The 15,826-nt window shown below is 39.5% G+C and overlaps 1 protein-coding gene across 5 annotated transcripts in view; it reads right to left on the reverse strand.

Annotated features, from left to right (window-relative positions):
- Window positions 1-15,826, reverse strand: part of LOC120371899 (connector enhancer of kinase suppressor of ras 2-like) — a 581,536-nt gene that overhangs the window by 225,586 nt on the left and 340,124 nt on the right. For all 5 annotated transcript variants that reach the window (XM_039488337.1, XM_039488338.1, XM_039488339.1 and 2 more), the window contains one exon: window positions 3,441-3,509. In XM_039488337.1, the coding sequence (XP_039344271.1) occupies window positions 3,441-3,509 (69 nt within the window). The remainder of the gene's footprint in view (window positions 1-3,440; window positions 3,510-15,826) is intronic.

Consider the following 15,826-nt stretch of genomic DNA (forward strand, 5'->3'; position numbering starts at 1 on the left):
AGAACCATTAGAAGAACCCAGGGTTTTGAGAAGTGCTAGGACTGAGCTGATGCTTCTTTAGACTACATACAGGTGACCCAATCCAAAATCCCACATCCAAACAACCCTACACTTTGTGACATTTGAAATATAGATTCAAATTTTGCCATGAGCCTCTCCTCTGCTTTAAACTATTCAGAGAAAATCCCAAACCAGATTAAAACAGGGGATTTGAGTTTTTTGCTCAGGACTGTAAGAAGTATTTGAGTCAAAATAATCTGGTTTCAGTCATAGAAATTTATTTTAGGAATACAGAATCCCATTTAGGCCGGTGTGAATATTCCTCGGAACTAGTTATCCAGCAGCAGAAAATGCTGTCAAACATTTAAGAGTGACCAGTGAGGTTTTTTTGCTAAAATTTCCCGCAGTTGCTAACAATGCTACTACTCCACAGCAGCAGCACTAGAGTAGAAAGGGCTCCAGACATCCATTAACATTTCAATCACCTTATTGTCTAACACTGTCCAGAGTAGGTATACATGATATGGTTACAAGTCCTCACTTGGTGTAAATCAGCTCCTCCAAAGAAAATGGAACTATGTCAACATACACCATCCGAGGATCTGGCCCCTGGTGCTTAAAATGCCAGCATCTACCAGCTCCTTTGACTATATTAGCACATCTAATGTTGCTCCCAGCAGTGGAGTGGCGCTGGTATTAGCAACCGTGGGAAATGTTAGGATAAAAATAAAATCTCAAGTGTGGACACAGACTTACAGTGCTGTTTTAGCAAAAATTATCCTACTTTAGAGATGGCCTTTGACTATCATCCACTCCACATCAGTGAAGCACAAGGTAAGAGAATATGATTTTAGCTGTCAATATTTAGCTAAATAAATTGTACTGAGATTTTGCTGTGCACATTATTTCACATCACTCCATTGGTTATCATTCCTTTTGTTTATTAGTATCGATTGAAAGAATGAAATGATTAACTCTAGCATTCATTAAAGAATTAGAAAACAGAGACCCATTGTATTATCCAGGCTACAGGTAACAATACACATTGAACAAGACACACTGCTAAACACTCATTGCAATATAATTGGCCCCGATAGAGACCATCCTTTCCAGATTCAGTATCTATTTTACAGTAAAACTGGAACTTTTTTGTATTTTAAAATATAAACCAATGTGGAAGGCAATGTATGCTTGTAGGCAGATGTGTGTGACTGCTCCATATAATGCATCTTATCCTGGATAGCAGGGTCTTGAATTGAAAATCTTTAGTGGAGTTTTGTTGTTCCAAATATATTTGCTTATTAAAAATTTTAAGCTATTATTGGAATGAAAAGTGATGAAAGACAGAAGATTAAACCTTTCCCAATGTATTAAGTAACTCAAAGCAGGGCAAAATTAGTTCTTTAGACTGACTTCACCTCTCTAGTAATGGGCACCCATGGAAATTCAAATTTGGGCAATGGCAGAAAGAATGATATCAAAAGAGACATTGGTGACACATACTCCGAAGGCAAGAGTCTCTAAATGACACTCTATACTGACAATCAGCATGGGGAGGTCTTACTACAATCTCCATATTTGGCCCTTATCAGACTGGAACAGAAGTTGGATGCTATTCATATTTTGATGATTTGAACAGAAATTAAACTGGAACAAAAGACTGGTTGTGTAGGGAAATACAGTGAGGGAAAAACAACAAAAAATCATTACCCTGCAAGCTCAAACAGATCTGTTAATGAAGGGTAACAACCACCAATTAGGAAGGAAAATACCATATCTGGAGAACACTCCAAACTATACCAATTTATGGTTAGTGAATTTCCCAAAATGTGGATGGTGAATTAATTAGTAAAATTACACTTGAGCTGTTCAAACTTACTTTCTGGAGCGTGCTTCCCATTTACTGGAATGAGCTGTTCTAACTAATTAGAAATTTATGTATTGAACTTAATTAAAGACATGCAACTGAGTTACTGAAATGTTAAGGTTGTTCAATTACAATCACAAAAATTCAGGATGTGCAAAAGTTAAGGTACCAACAGCAATGGTAACTTTGCTCCATTACACATCCTATATGTACTGTAGTCAAGCCCAGATAAAGGCAATCCAGAAACCTAGAGTCACAATGTCATCAGGGTCATTTTATGACTTTTTAATAATAAAAAAATAAAACTTAGCACTTATATAGCACTTTTTATTCTGGAGATCTCAACAAACTTTACAAAGCTGGAGAAATAACATTTATTTTACTAATGGGGAACACAGAGGTGCAGTGACTTGCACTGGGTCATTCAGAAAGTCAATGACAGAGGTGGGATAGTTAATTTAACTAGGCAATATTAGGCCATACCCATATGGTTGCCAACCTTGGGAACCCTAGAGCAGATGGTTGTCTCGCTCCAGCAGCCATTTGCAGTGCTAACTCAATTAAACCCTGGTAAGAATGAGGGAATCATGTCTATTTTTACAAATATCATGTGCAACTCAGGTTACCTGCTTAATATTATCCTGCCTGACTGAAAGGAGTTAAATCAAAGGAGATTGTTAGAGGGAAAAACAGAAAAATGAAACAATGACAAATAAGGTTCCTTGAGGAAACACTGGGAAAGCTATTAATTGGGGAATAGCCACCTGCCTGGTTCCAGCTAGGCTAGCAAGGTTTACTCTTCCCAGCCCCAAACCTAGGATCAAAGGGGACACTAAAACCCTAAAATGCCAAACGAGGGAGGAATGGAGGTTGAATGGGCAGCAGTAGCTGGAGATGAGTCTCTGATAGACAAAGAATGCCACAGGGGCTTTCTGACTCTCCCAGCCCAGGAGCAGAGTGTCTGAGCTCAGTAGACTTCACCCAAAACTTGCAAAGAAAGAATAAAGTTTATGTCAGAACTTGGTACACGGGCCTTTTGGTGTTTTATCCCTTTTCTCTGCTTGAGTGATCAAAGTTTTGTTTTGAAGATGTTTTTGAGTTATTTTAGTAAGTTGCTTGTCACTGGCTCCTGTGGAAGAGATTATTCAGTATCTCAGTTTTATAGTACTTCTGCATTTTGAGTATAAATCCTAGATTATAAACAATTTAAACTCCATTTTAAAATAGTTGTATTAAATTAGTGGGTTTATTTATTATGAAAACCGAAGTGTAAGAATTAGAGTTTTTGCAATAAATATATGTATAGATAATATGTTTCTGGATGATCTTATATAATATGACAGCACACAGCAAATACAGAAATATACAAATTTATCTCAATACCTAGAGGAGCGGTTGATCAATCAATCAGACCACAGCTTTAATGTTTTCTGGATAACTTTTACTCCTTTAATATTTTTTAAATGCGTCAATAATAATTTAGATTGCACAAAGCTAACCACTAAGTGGAATATTTTTCATAGTGCTGGGAACAGAACAACCCCCCACACTGCAGTATCTACTGAGTACTCACCACAGTTTGATGGTTGACCTGGATCACCTCATCCCCTGCATGGATCTTCTTACATTGATCTGCAGGAGACTAAAGGCAAGAGAGAACAGTTAATTTGGCAACTGTGAAGGACCAAGAACTAGTGGGGGGGGGGAAGACAATAGGTCCTGCCCAAGGAAACTCTATTCTAATAACAATAGTAAATTGTATTTATAAGGTGCTGTGTTTCCTTTTCCAACCACAGTATACATACCAGTACTGTGACTGGGTACTGTAAGGATGGGGAACCTAAACTAGTGATCATCTTCTCCACTGAGCCCTGGTTTTGCACTCTATTGCTCACCTCCCATTCAATTTAACTTGTACTATTGTTCTTGCAAATATGAGATTAGGGTGTCAAGCAGCCCAGACTCCATGGGTGTGAGTGCACACAGCTGAATGGAAGGTGCCAGGCACCGGCAGGTACATCTGAGGTCTTGCACTGTTAAATCAATACAGTTGAGAGCACCAAAAATATAGCCAAGAAAACAAAGCAACTAGCCAAACAAATGATCCACTGAAATTTTAGGTTTGCAGCCAGTATGATACCTGAAATATCAATATGTTTGCCTCTTTCATTTGACAAGGGTGATTTGAAATTAAAAGTATCCTTTGAGAGTTTGACTTTGTTCTTCACTGATGGATAATGGCCTTGATAGGTGATTTTCTTAAACTTATTTAAGAGCAGTTCATCTGCTTCAGACTAGACCTTCAAGATGAAATATCCTCAATTGTCATAACTTTGGTTGCTTTGGGTGGGACCATATCTTTATTTAAGTGTAACCCAGGCAGTTTACAATAAAGCAAATATAGACTAAGGCTCTGGATTGGACAGAGCACTTCAGCATGTGCTCAAGATCTCATTGACTCCAGTGAGCTCTAAGTATGTGCCTCAGTCCTTTGAGAAATATGGAGGGACTTGAGCACCTGTGTAAGTGCTTTGCTGAATCAGGGCCTAAAAAAGAAACAAGATTAATTCTACCATTGAAACTAGACTAAAAGTACAAAGAAAACCAGCATGTTGTGACCCAGATCTTCTGAATTAAATAAAAACAAAGGGTTGGGATGGGGGCTATTTTTGGAAGAGCCCTGATTATGAAAAGGAATGTAGTGTTGTGTTACAAGAGCAGTAAATCAAGAAGTAAAGTGAGCTTTTTTCACTTTCCCAGAAAAACTTCTAAGTAAACCTACTAAAAAATACTAGGAATATCCTTGTTGAAATAAACTTTATAATAACTCTAAAAACTTTATTCAGAAAAGCACCTAGGACACGTGTAGGTGGGAATGTTTTAAACCATTTATTTCTTAAATGTTGAAACGCCAAATACCTTTATGAAATGCATACTTGCAAGGATGTTCTATAAACATTCAACTCCTAATACAGCTCCTAATATCATTCCTATGTAAATGGTAAAATGTTTAAGGATTAGATTAAAAAACTCTTGTAATAATTTTATTGGAATATTGAAATAACATGAACTTAAAATATGTTAATCTCCTGTTAATCACCAAATGATTAGAACATGTATTCCTGGAGAGGAGATGGAAGATAAATATTGGTAAATTAATTAATTTGATTAAAAATTCTTAATATTCATTAATTGGCCTGTTTTAAGACAGCTCCTTGAATGGCAAATGGCTTCTTCCAAGTTACTGATTTAGATATTTTCTTCTATTTCATAGAATTTAATTTAATAGCTTTGCTCAATTATAAACTGTCTGGTTGTTCTTGTTAGTAACCAAGAAGAGCCACCTTTCCTTAAACAAAAGTATTTTGCCCATTCATAAATATTTTAAGTTAACTAAGGACAGACTAAGACTGGCTTCACAATAATTTTGGAAAATAAGACCTTGGTCTCCATTTAACAAAAGAAAAGTGCCCCAGCAAATGCAGGCCCACTCTCAGAGGTGTAAACCCTCCTAAAAGCTCTGCACAGAGAGATGTACAGAAAACACCGTAATGGAAGTAACCAGTTTGTCATTTGTGGGTTTTTTTTTAATGTTTTCTTTTTCTTTCTTTAATACGAAATAGCCATGGCTGTTAACTGTAATTATTTTTCTTGATCTCAATCATGCTGTTCCATGAGGTGGAACAGGAACAGAAAAGAACCTGTGACTAAAATACTGGGAGTCACCTCTGAGGTGGCAGTTAGAGAAACAATTAGTAAGAGTAAGAGCTGGCTTACCATTCTTTGCTTCACTAAACTAAATTTTTAGTATTTTTAAAATAAAATTAAGTGGCATTCAACAATTTTAAATTGCCCTATTTTACCATATGCTCCCTACCGTTGCATGCTTCAGGTGTTGACAGTCAGATGCTCTTGGACCTCAGCGAGAGTAATGGTATATAGCAGCAAAGAGTTCAGAAAATGTGAAAATCCATAATTTATACAGAGTTTCAAACATCATTGAATCCTAATCCTTTCTCCCTGAGAAAGATGGCCTTTGATCTAATATCACCTGTAGGCATAACAGGCTTTCTCAGTAAAATTCTTGTGAACTAGACATCCTAACTAAGGTAGACATTGTGTGGTTTAAGTGACATATTCAGCACATGGATTAAAAAACTGCTGTCTATAGCCACCTTTTCAGTGTTACTGCAGGGTATGGCGACAGCTGAACAAATCTATATTTTTATTGTGGATGAACAAAAGGCATTTCCATTCATCAGTCAAGGGATTTACAGGCATAAGCAAGTATTATGATGGTTATTTTTGATAAAACACTTGATATAATTTTCAAGAGTGAAGAATAATCATTTAAGGGAAGTGTATTTAATAAGAGTGTGTCATATGGTGTTACTTCCTTTTTTGGTTGTGGTTAGAAGAAAATGATTTAAGTAGGAAGACAAATGAATTAATATCCCAGTCCTTCACACTTCCTCTCTGCAGCCACATGCACAGCTGGCTAAACAAGGTTAAACACAAACTAAAAGAGGATATATTTATAGGAGCCCACTGTTAAAATATTGACAGCACATGTTTATGTTTTTATTACTACTTCTATTTTTCACTAGTATATAATATTTCAGATCTAAAACACTTTATCGTATTATTGGATTAAGGTCACAACATCCTGGAGATATATGTAGGTAAATATTTCTATTTTACAAATGTGGAATGGAAACCGAATTTATTCTGCACCTTACATTGGGCAGTAGCTTATTCTGCATGTAGTTGCACTGGTTTCAGTGGGACTACTAAAGGAATAAGAAGCTACTCAATGAGTTAGTAAGGGTGACAGAAAAAGGCTGCAAGCAAATTTGAGCAAAAGCTTGTATACCAAGTTGATAGCAGCCAAGGAGAGAATACCATGATTTCTTACTGCACTAACCGCTGGGCCACCAATCTTCCCACTTTCTGAATGCTGAGGCAAAATGTAATCCATCTCTAGGCAGGCATTATCTAGTAATCACTCTGAGTTCTCAACTATCCCCAGTTTCTATATCTTGTTATGTTAAGGGTTTGGAAAAAACTCGCTAGAGCTGGTGGATATAACAGGCACCTGCCATTCAGGCAAAATGAGGGGCTGGTTTTCACAACGGAGATATCGACGCGGCTGCAATCGATGCAGCAGGGATCAATTAAGCAGGTCTACTTAAGACCCTCTAAATCGATGGCAGAGCGCTCTCCGGTCGACCCCGGTACTCCACCTCTCCAAAAAGAGTAAGAGAAGTTACCAGAGAGTGTCTCCTGTTGATACAGTGCAGTGAAGACACTGGGATAAGTTGACCTAAGCTACGTTGACTCCAGCTACATTATTCATGTAGCTGGAGTAGTGTAACTTAGGTCGACTTTACCCCAGTAGTGAAGACAAGCCCAAGGAAATAATTAAATGACACTTTGTTTAAAGATAGCTGAAACAATAAGAGCAACCACCCAAAACACAGACGGTATGTAAGGATGCTCAGGAATCTGAACTGTATGGATGGAAGGGTTTTACTGTGGACTGAATGTAAAAGCAAGAGCAGAGGACTGAAATGAAGGGGCAGAAACACCACAAAAGCACGGAGACAGGAGCAAAGCCCAAGATGTAGCCAGAGAAGCCCTGAATAGCATGACCCTAACAAAATGCTAAGGGAGAGAGCTTTTGGGTAAATCGCAGCTGGAAAGAGGCTTGGGACTGCGAGCAAAGAAATTGCCTCCTGCTGTTTGATTCCTACTCTGTTCAAGGAAACAAGATTTTATGTCCATTCTTTGTAAATAAACAGGATTGTATCAAAGAAATACCTGATTCCATAATCAATTCTCCTCCGAATGGATACTATCTGCTAGACCTGTGGCTCTCAACCTTTTCAGACTACTGTACTCCTTTCAGGAGTCTGATTTGTCTTGTGTATACCTCAAGTTTCACCTCACTTAAAACTATTTGCTTACAAAAGCAGACATAAAAATAGTAAAAAAGCCATAGCACATTATTACTGAAAAATCATTTACTTTCTCATTTTTCCATATAATTATAAAATAAATATGAATATAAATATTGTACTTACATTTCATTGTATAGTATATAGAGCAGTGGTGGGCAACCTGTGGCCTGTCAGGGTAATCCGCTGGTGGGCCATGAGACAGTTTGTTTACATTGACCAGCCACAGGCTCAGCTCCCTGCAGCTCCCCAGTGACTGCCGTCTGCCATTCCCAGCCAATGGGAGCTGTGGGAAGTGGCAGCCCGCATGTCCCTGCAGCCCGCACTGCTTCCAACAGCTCCTATTGGCCAGGAACGGCTAACCGCGGCCACTGGGAGCTACAGGCAACCGTGCCTGTGGACGGTCAATGTAAACACACTGTCTCGCGGCCTGCCAGTAGATTACCCTGATGGGCCACAGGTTTCCCACCACTGATATAGAGCAGCATAAACAAGTCACTGTCTGTATGAAATTTTAGCTTGTACTGACTTTGCTAGTGCTTTTTATGTAGCCTGTTGTAAAACAAGGCAAGTATCTAAATGAGTTAAAGTACCCTTTGGAAGATCTCTGCCTGTCCCCAGGGATACATATACCCTGGTTGAGAACCATTGTGCTAGATCCTGGATTTTGGCTAACTTCTCAAATCAAAAGGGGTAACAATATTGTTAGTCTACTTACTGGGTCACCCATAAGTACTTTTAGGACATTTGCAGGTACAGGATATTTCATTTCTATTTCTAGACTTTAAACTCATTGTGTATTAAATTGCTACACCCACAATGAATGGGAGGTGGATGTGGAAGGGACAGAAATACGGTTGTTCCCTATTTGTTAGATTTCAATTAACATTAGTTGCAAAAGTTAAGATTTGGCTCGTTCCTTTTAGGTACTTTTTCTGACTTTGAAAAAGCTGAGTTATTTTCTTCTAAAATTAAATTGTGGCTCTGGGGTCAATTATCCCTTCAAAAGGGATGATAAATCAATTTACTGAAATGCTGGTAATAAAGGTCTTTGAAGTTGCTTTATTTCATGAAACATTTTTTAGCAGAAACAAAAAAGCAACTCTTGGTGGTGTCCTGCTTCCTTATGCTAGCAACACAGCAGTTTGCAAATTGGAAATTAGCTTCTAAAATATTTATGGTTTTCACTTGGTCTACTGACAATTTTTTCTTTTTAAAGAGCTTGTGCCTTGTTTTAATAAGAAATGCTTTCCCCCTTCCCTTTTAAAAGTATATTTAAAAAACAAAATCTGTAATAAGGAAATAGATAAATGATTTATTTTAGTTCATGAAAGACAGTGTGCACTACATTCAGCCACCAACAGCATACCGCTAACAGGGAATGCTTTGAGAAGCCATCTCAGTGCTATTATGTTTATCATAAACCAGAAGACACAGAAAATTGGTTCACAGCTTAAACACGAAAAGACAGACGCTTAAAAAAAAAATCTGAGCCAAGCTTCACAAACCAAACACCAAGTCATAAAGAATAAAGAGACATGAAAGAAGAACAGGATCACTGAGGAATTTTAACTAACGAGGGATTTTTTTAATTCAGTATAATACTTGACTAGAAACCACTGACTTGAATGATGATATTGAAACAACAGTGAAACAATACATACAGATGCACTGAATTCACTGAAAACAAATCAGAGAAAGGAATGGCATCACAGCAATAGAAGAAATATCAAATATTTTATGTGAATTAGGACATATGCCACATTAGAAGTATACACAGTATAGGCAATGGCCCAAACTACAGAAATGATAAGTCAGATGATTTCAGCTCAACAGCACTAGGAACTGTCCTATTTCTCCACTTACTCACCTTGGCTGCATTGCTAGGGCTTACAAGTGCTAGCTCACAGATGTGTTAGGCACATAGGTTGAAATTTCATCCATCATAATACGGGCTACATTGGGAGCAGGTGGTTTAACAAGAGACTTGCAGGGGAAATCCACAGCCACCGTACATAATGGAATTGAGTTTCATTCCAGTTGCAATTGCCAGTGAGGAGAGGTATTTCACAGGAGTTCCATGAAGGGCTGCTGGGTACATGATTATGTATAGCCAAATGTCCACTAATCCTCTATATAGATAGCACAGAAATATCATGGCCCCCATTTCATAACAAGGGATGCAGAAGTGGCTGCAGAGGATGGCTGAGGGTATGTTTACACTACAAAATTAGGTTGAATTTATAGAAGTTGATTTTTTAGAAATCAATTTTATACAGTCTCATAGACTTTGAGGTCAGAAGGGACCATTATGATCATCTAGTCTGACCTTCTGCACAATGCAGGCTACAGAATCTCACCCACCCACTCCTGTAACAAACCCCTAACCTGTGTCTGAGTTATTGAAGTCCTCAAATTGTGGTTTGAAGACCTCAAGCTGCAGAGAATCCTCCAGCAAGTGACCCGTGCCCCATGCTGCAGAGGAGGGCAAAAATCCTCCAGGGCTTCTGCCAACCTGCCCTGGAGGAAAATTCTGTCCCGACCCCAAATATGGCGATCAGTTAAACCCTGAGCATGTGGGCAAGACTCACCAGCCAGCACCCAGGAAAGAATTCTCTGTAGTAACTCAGATCCCACCTCATCTAACATCCCATCACAGACCACTGGGCATACTTACCTGCTGATAATCAAAGATCAATTGCCAAATTAATTGCCAAAATTAAGCTGTCCCATCATACCACCCCCTCCATAAACTTATCAAGCTTAGTCTTAAAGCCAGATATGTCTTTTGCCCCCACTACTCCCCTTGGAAGGCTGTTCCAGAACTTCACCCCTCTAATGGTTAGAAACCTTTGTCTAATTTCAAGTCTAAACTTCCTAGTGCCCAGTTTATATCCATTTGTTCTTGTGTCCACATTGGTACTAAGCTTAAATAATTCCTCTCCCTAATATTTATCTCCCTGATTTATTTATAAAGAGCAATCATATCCCCCCTCAACCTTCTTTTGGTTAGGCTAAACAAGCCAAGCTCTTTGAGTCTCCTTTCATAAGATAAGTTTTCCATTCCTCGGATCATCCTAGTAGCCCTTCCCTGTACCTGTTCCAGTTTGAATTCATCCTTCTTAAACATGGGAGACCAGAACTGCACACAGTATTCCAGTCGATTGTGTGCGTCCTCACTTAAGACCATTAATTCCGTGGAGTGCATCCACAGTTCCGAGGCTAGCGTCGATTTCCGGAGCATTGCACTGTGGTAGCTATCCCACAGTTCCTCAGTCTCCGCCACCCATTGGAATTCTGGGTTGAGATCCCAATGCCTGATTGGTCAAAAACATTGTCGCGGGTGGTTCTGGGTGCATGTCGTCTGCCTCCCCCCGTGAAAGCAATGGCAAACAATCATTTCTTGCCTTTTTTCCTGGGTTACCCATGCAGATGCTATACCATGGCAAGCATGGAGCCCACTTAGTTCACCGTCACTGTACATCTCCTGGGTGCTGGCAGACGTGGTACTGCATTGCTACACAGAAGCAGCTCATTGCCTTTTGGCAGCAGATGGTGCATTACCATTGGTAGCCATCGTTGTCGTCTCCTGGGTGCTCTTTTAGCCGACCTCAGTGAGGTCGGTCAGGGGCGCCTGGACATAAATGGGAGTGACTCCAGGTCATTATCTTTTTAAGTTTTATCTCCTGAAGATTCAAGTCCTGCCTGCAGTCATACTGCATCGTCTTCTGGCGAGCAGCCAGGAGACAACAATGGCTAGCAATCGTACTGCATCATCTTCTGGCAAACAGCCAGGAGACGATGATGGCTAGCAATTGTACTGCACCATCTTCAGGTGAGCAGCCAGGAGATGACGATGGCTAGCAGTCGTACTGCACCATCTGCTGCCAGCCTAAGATGTATAAGAGAGAGGGAGTGGATCAAAACAAGAAAGAGACCAGATTTGTTATGTATTCATTTGTATTCATTTGCTCCCCCCTCCCTCCCTCCATGAAATCAATGGCCAATGATCGTTTTGGTGAGGTCTGTCAGAGGCACCTTGAAAAGTTTAATGGAGATTCAGTCCTACTTGGAGTAGCAGGGGGAGGGATAGCTCAGTGGTTTGAGCATTGGCCTGCTAAACCCAGGGTTTTGAGTTCAATCCTTGAGGGGGCCATTCTGTATAACAATTGTGTGTGTTTCTCCTTGATGTAAACCCACCCCCTTTGGCGATTTTAATTCCCTGTAAGCCATGTCATCAGTCGACCTTCCCTCAGTACTGCTGCGGGTCCCTGTTATAGCTTCTGTCCTTCATGCCCTTGGAGATTTTTTCAAATGTTTGGGCATTTTGTCTTCTGGAACAGAGTTCTCATAGCATGGATTTGTCTCCCCATATAGTGATCAGATCCCGTACCTCCTGTTCGGTCCATGCTTGAGCTCTTTTGGGATTCTTGGACTCCATCATGGTCACCTCTGCTCATGAGATCTGCACTCACCTGCAGATTGCCATGCTGGCCAAACAGGAAATGAGATTCAAAAGTTCATGGGCCTTTCCCTGTCTACCTGGCCAGTGCATCTGAGTTGAGAGCGCTGTCCAGAGTGATCACAATGGAACACTGTGGGATAGCTCCCGGAGGTTAATACCGTCGAATTGCGACCACACTACCCCAAATTCGACCCGGCAAGGTCGATTTAAGCGCTAATCCCCTCGTTGGGGGAGGAGTACAGAAATCGATTTTAAGAGCCCTTTAGTCGGAAAAAAAACGGTTTCATTGTGTGGATAGCTGCAGGGTTAAATTGATGTAATGCTGCTAAATTCGACCTAAACTCTTAGTGTAGACCAGGGCTGAGTTAACCTAGTGTCTGTTTACACACTGGGGTATGTATTATATCCCCCAAAACCTCATATAGTTCTCTTACACAAAGTCTGTTTATTCTGCTTTTTCCATGATGAAAAGCAAGTTGGGCCTGGTATAAGCTTAATGGTCTATATTATGGCTATGGAAACCCTATATAGCTTGTGTTTGCTTTGATTTCAACATCATTATTAGGTATTATTTGTATTACCATAGTGCCTAAGAGCCCCAGGCTTGGACCAGGACTCTATTGTGTAAGGCACAGTACAAGCACAGAACAAAAAGATAGACTGTAAATTCTTTGGGTCAGGGACTAAGTACATGACAAGAGACAACAGATGGATACAGACAAACAATGGGAGAGTACAAGGGAACAGAAACAATACTGGTCTGTATGCTAGGCGGTGGACTCAGCATACCAGCAGCCTCTCTGTTGTCAAGCATTTTGTATGCCTCATGGCAAAGGAGATAAAATTTTAAGGAGAGTTTTGAAGGAGGATAGTGAATTAGTTTTGTGGAGGATTATGGGGAACTTTTTCCAAATGTGAGGGCCAGTGTGGGAGAAAACACGAAGGTGCTTGTTTGAAAGTGAGCAATGGAGGTGGACATCATAGGCTGATCAGACGCAGGAATCAACATTTTGATATTGACATCAACCTCCTAATATCAGAATAGATCTGTTCTTGGCTGTTCTCTTCTTGAACTCAAACAAGTGCCTCTATCACAACTTCCTTTTCTTTCCCCTCCCAAATTCCTACCTCCCTTATTCTCCATCTACCTCTCACTTTCTTTCACTCTGCTCCTTCCCTCACTCCATTTCTGCCCCATCCCTTACTTTTCCTCTATTCAACTCTTCCATTGCACTGCTGTCCATTATCTTTCCATGCGCATGTGTTCATGCTCTCCACTACCTCCTGCACTCCCAAATAAAGCCCATTAACCACTTCAGTTCATTACACCATATTTTAAACTAAAGAAAACATAACTGTATTCACCATGGTATGTGCACAAAGGTAAGTACTCTAATGTTCTTATCACTATAACTCCTACTTCTGTGTCTCCAACACAGTTGTGTCTTTCCTACGAGTTCCCCTCTGAACCACCCAACTTCTGCGTCCATCTTCTGTTCTGGCACACCAGCCTCTTTCTTCTTCTGTGGGAACACTGAGGTGAACTAGACTTTAGAAAGGTAGAGAAGAAAAAGAGGTGAGGAGCTCATGGGCTAAGAGGAGAAAGAGGGAATCAGAATCTTTAGGGGATTGGAAAAGGGGATCTGCCAGGACAGAGAAGAGGGAAACTTCAGGGGCAGGGAAGAAGGGTGTGTTCTAATTCAATCACAAGAATTCTTGTTAATCAAGCAGAATGAAAACAGCAGGCATAGAAAACTCTTGCACACTAATTCCTCATTTACCCAGCATTCCTGACTATGTCCAGAGAGATTACCAAATTATTTTTCAAAACAACTGTGATATCAATCTTCAGCTTTCTTACTTCATTACTCAAAGTATTATGAATTCTTTCAGCTTTTCACACCTCAAACAAGCACCTCGCTGTAAATAATTCTTCTCCCTTAGGATGTTGATAGTCATATTATTAAATATAATGTTTACTGAAAATAAGAAGATCATTTTGACCTTCTGTACTAAAAAGTACAACTGTGTCATCTCTGCGTAGCTAGCTATACATGTTCCTCCTAAAAAACTGAAAAATACTTCCTAAATGTTTTATGAACCATCCAAGGAAGACTGAAATTGGCCTGATGCCATTAATTTCTTGACAGTACAATGGGATGCACATTAATGTGGTTTTACATAAAAATACAGAAACTATTGTGAACTAGATACATTTCCAGTGAAAATGTCCTTTTTAGTTCTATGCTGAAATATAACGCCCTGAAAAGTATCCCTTGAATATCAACATCTTTGTGCTTCTTTTACATCTACCTCCATTTTACTCATGGATTTGTCTCCCAAAACATTAAAAGCAAATGAAGAGAGTGAAAGCTTGTTGGCATCACTTTGCAAAAACCTGCACTTTAAGCTGCAGTTCCACAGAGACAACAATGTGCTTCGCACAAAGGTTAGTTTGCTCCTAAACTTCTCTTTCTCTAAGGATGTACCTCACTTGAAGATGAAGCAGCAGCACATATCACAGATTTTCTTCCATCATTTTGGATTTGCATGGTAAGCATTAGATAATTTACCAAGATATTTCACATCCTCCAGCTCAGGTTGCTGTATGTACTGCTTTCTTCTATGGCATTAGTTAACTACAATTTGGAATGATTTTTCTACCTAGGTGAATACAGATGATATGTGATTACTTATGCTGACATAGTGACAGATTTTAGTACATCAAGTTTCATCAAGGGCAAATCCTATGAAAAGCTCCAAACAAAATGTTTTAGAGCACAGAATAAAAGTTTGAAATGAACATAGCAGTTTAATGGCTAAACTTATTTTAAAAACTATAGAGTTTTTATACATGGGAAGAGGGTATACAACATATCCTGTCCCTCAGGAAAAGACACACCACCATGGTTTACTAAGTGTTTCCTCTCTATGAACAAGTTTCAACTTCAATTAAAGAGGCAGATTGAGCAAAGTGAGAGAAACCTGCCACCAAAAATTAAGCAGAAGCATTCAAAAAAGGGGGAGAAAGGTACATAAACTAACCCAGCTGGATGGGTTTATTGATATGCTTGCTCTGTTATTTGAAGACTGATGCCTTCTGTATTATTTGAAGACAAGAATGATGCAAACCTAACCAAATCTTCTTCATTATGTATCCATTAGTAATCTAGATGGAACATCGCTGTAATATCTAAGCAGCTCCACTTAGAATATTAGGCCCTGAACTCGCAGAGATCTTTGCATAGGTAAATGGATCTGTCTGAGGAGAGCTCTTTGCAGAATTAAGGTCTTAAACCACACCCACCCACATCTGAAGACTCAAAGAAACTCACAAAATATAATACCTATAAAAACCAAACTGTGATAGTCTGGTCAGAACACAGGCAACTGAGAAGAGAAGTTTTGTGTCTCCAGTTTCTTGGGGGCCAACTCATATACAACTCACTGAAAAAAGGAGTATAAGCACTAGATGATGCAATAAGTTCTAAATGAGGAATGAAAGCTGTCTTGAAGCAGGATCTAAAGTCCCAATGA

This window comes from Mauremys reevesii, linkage group 9, assembly GCF_016161935.1.
Source record: "Mauremys reevesii isolate NIE-2019 linkage group 9, ASM1616193v1, whole genome shotgun sequence".
In the NCBI taxonomy this organism is placed as follows: Eukaryota; Metazoa; Chordata; order Testudines; family Geoemydidae; genus Mauremys; species Mauremys reevesii.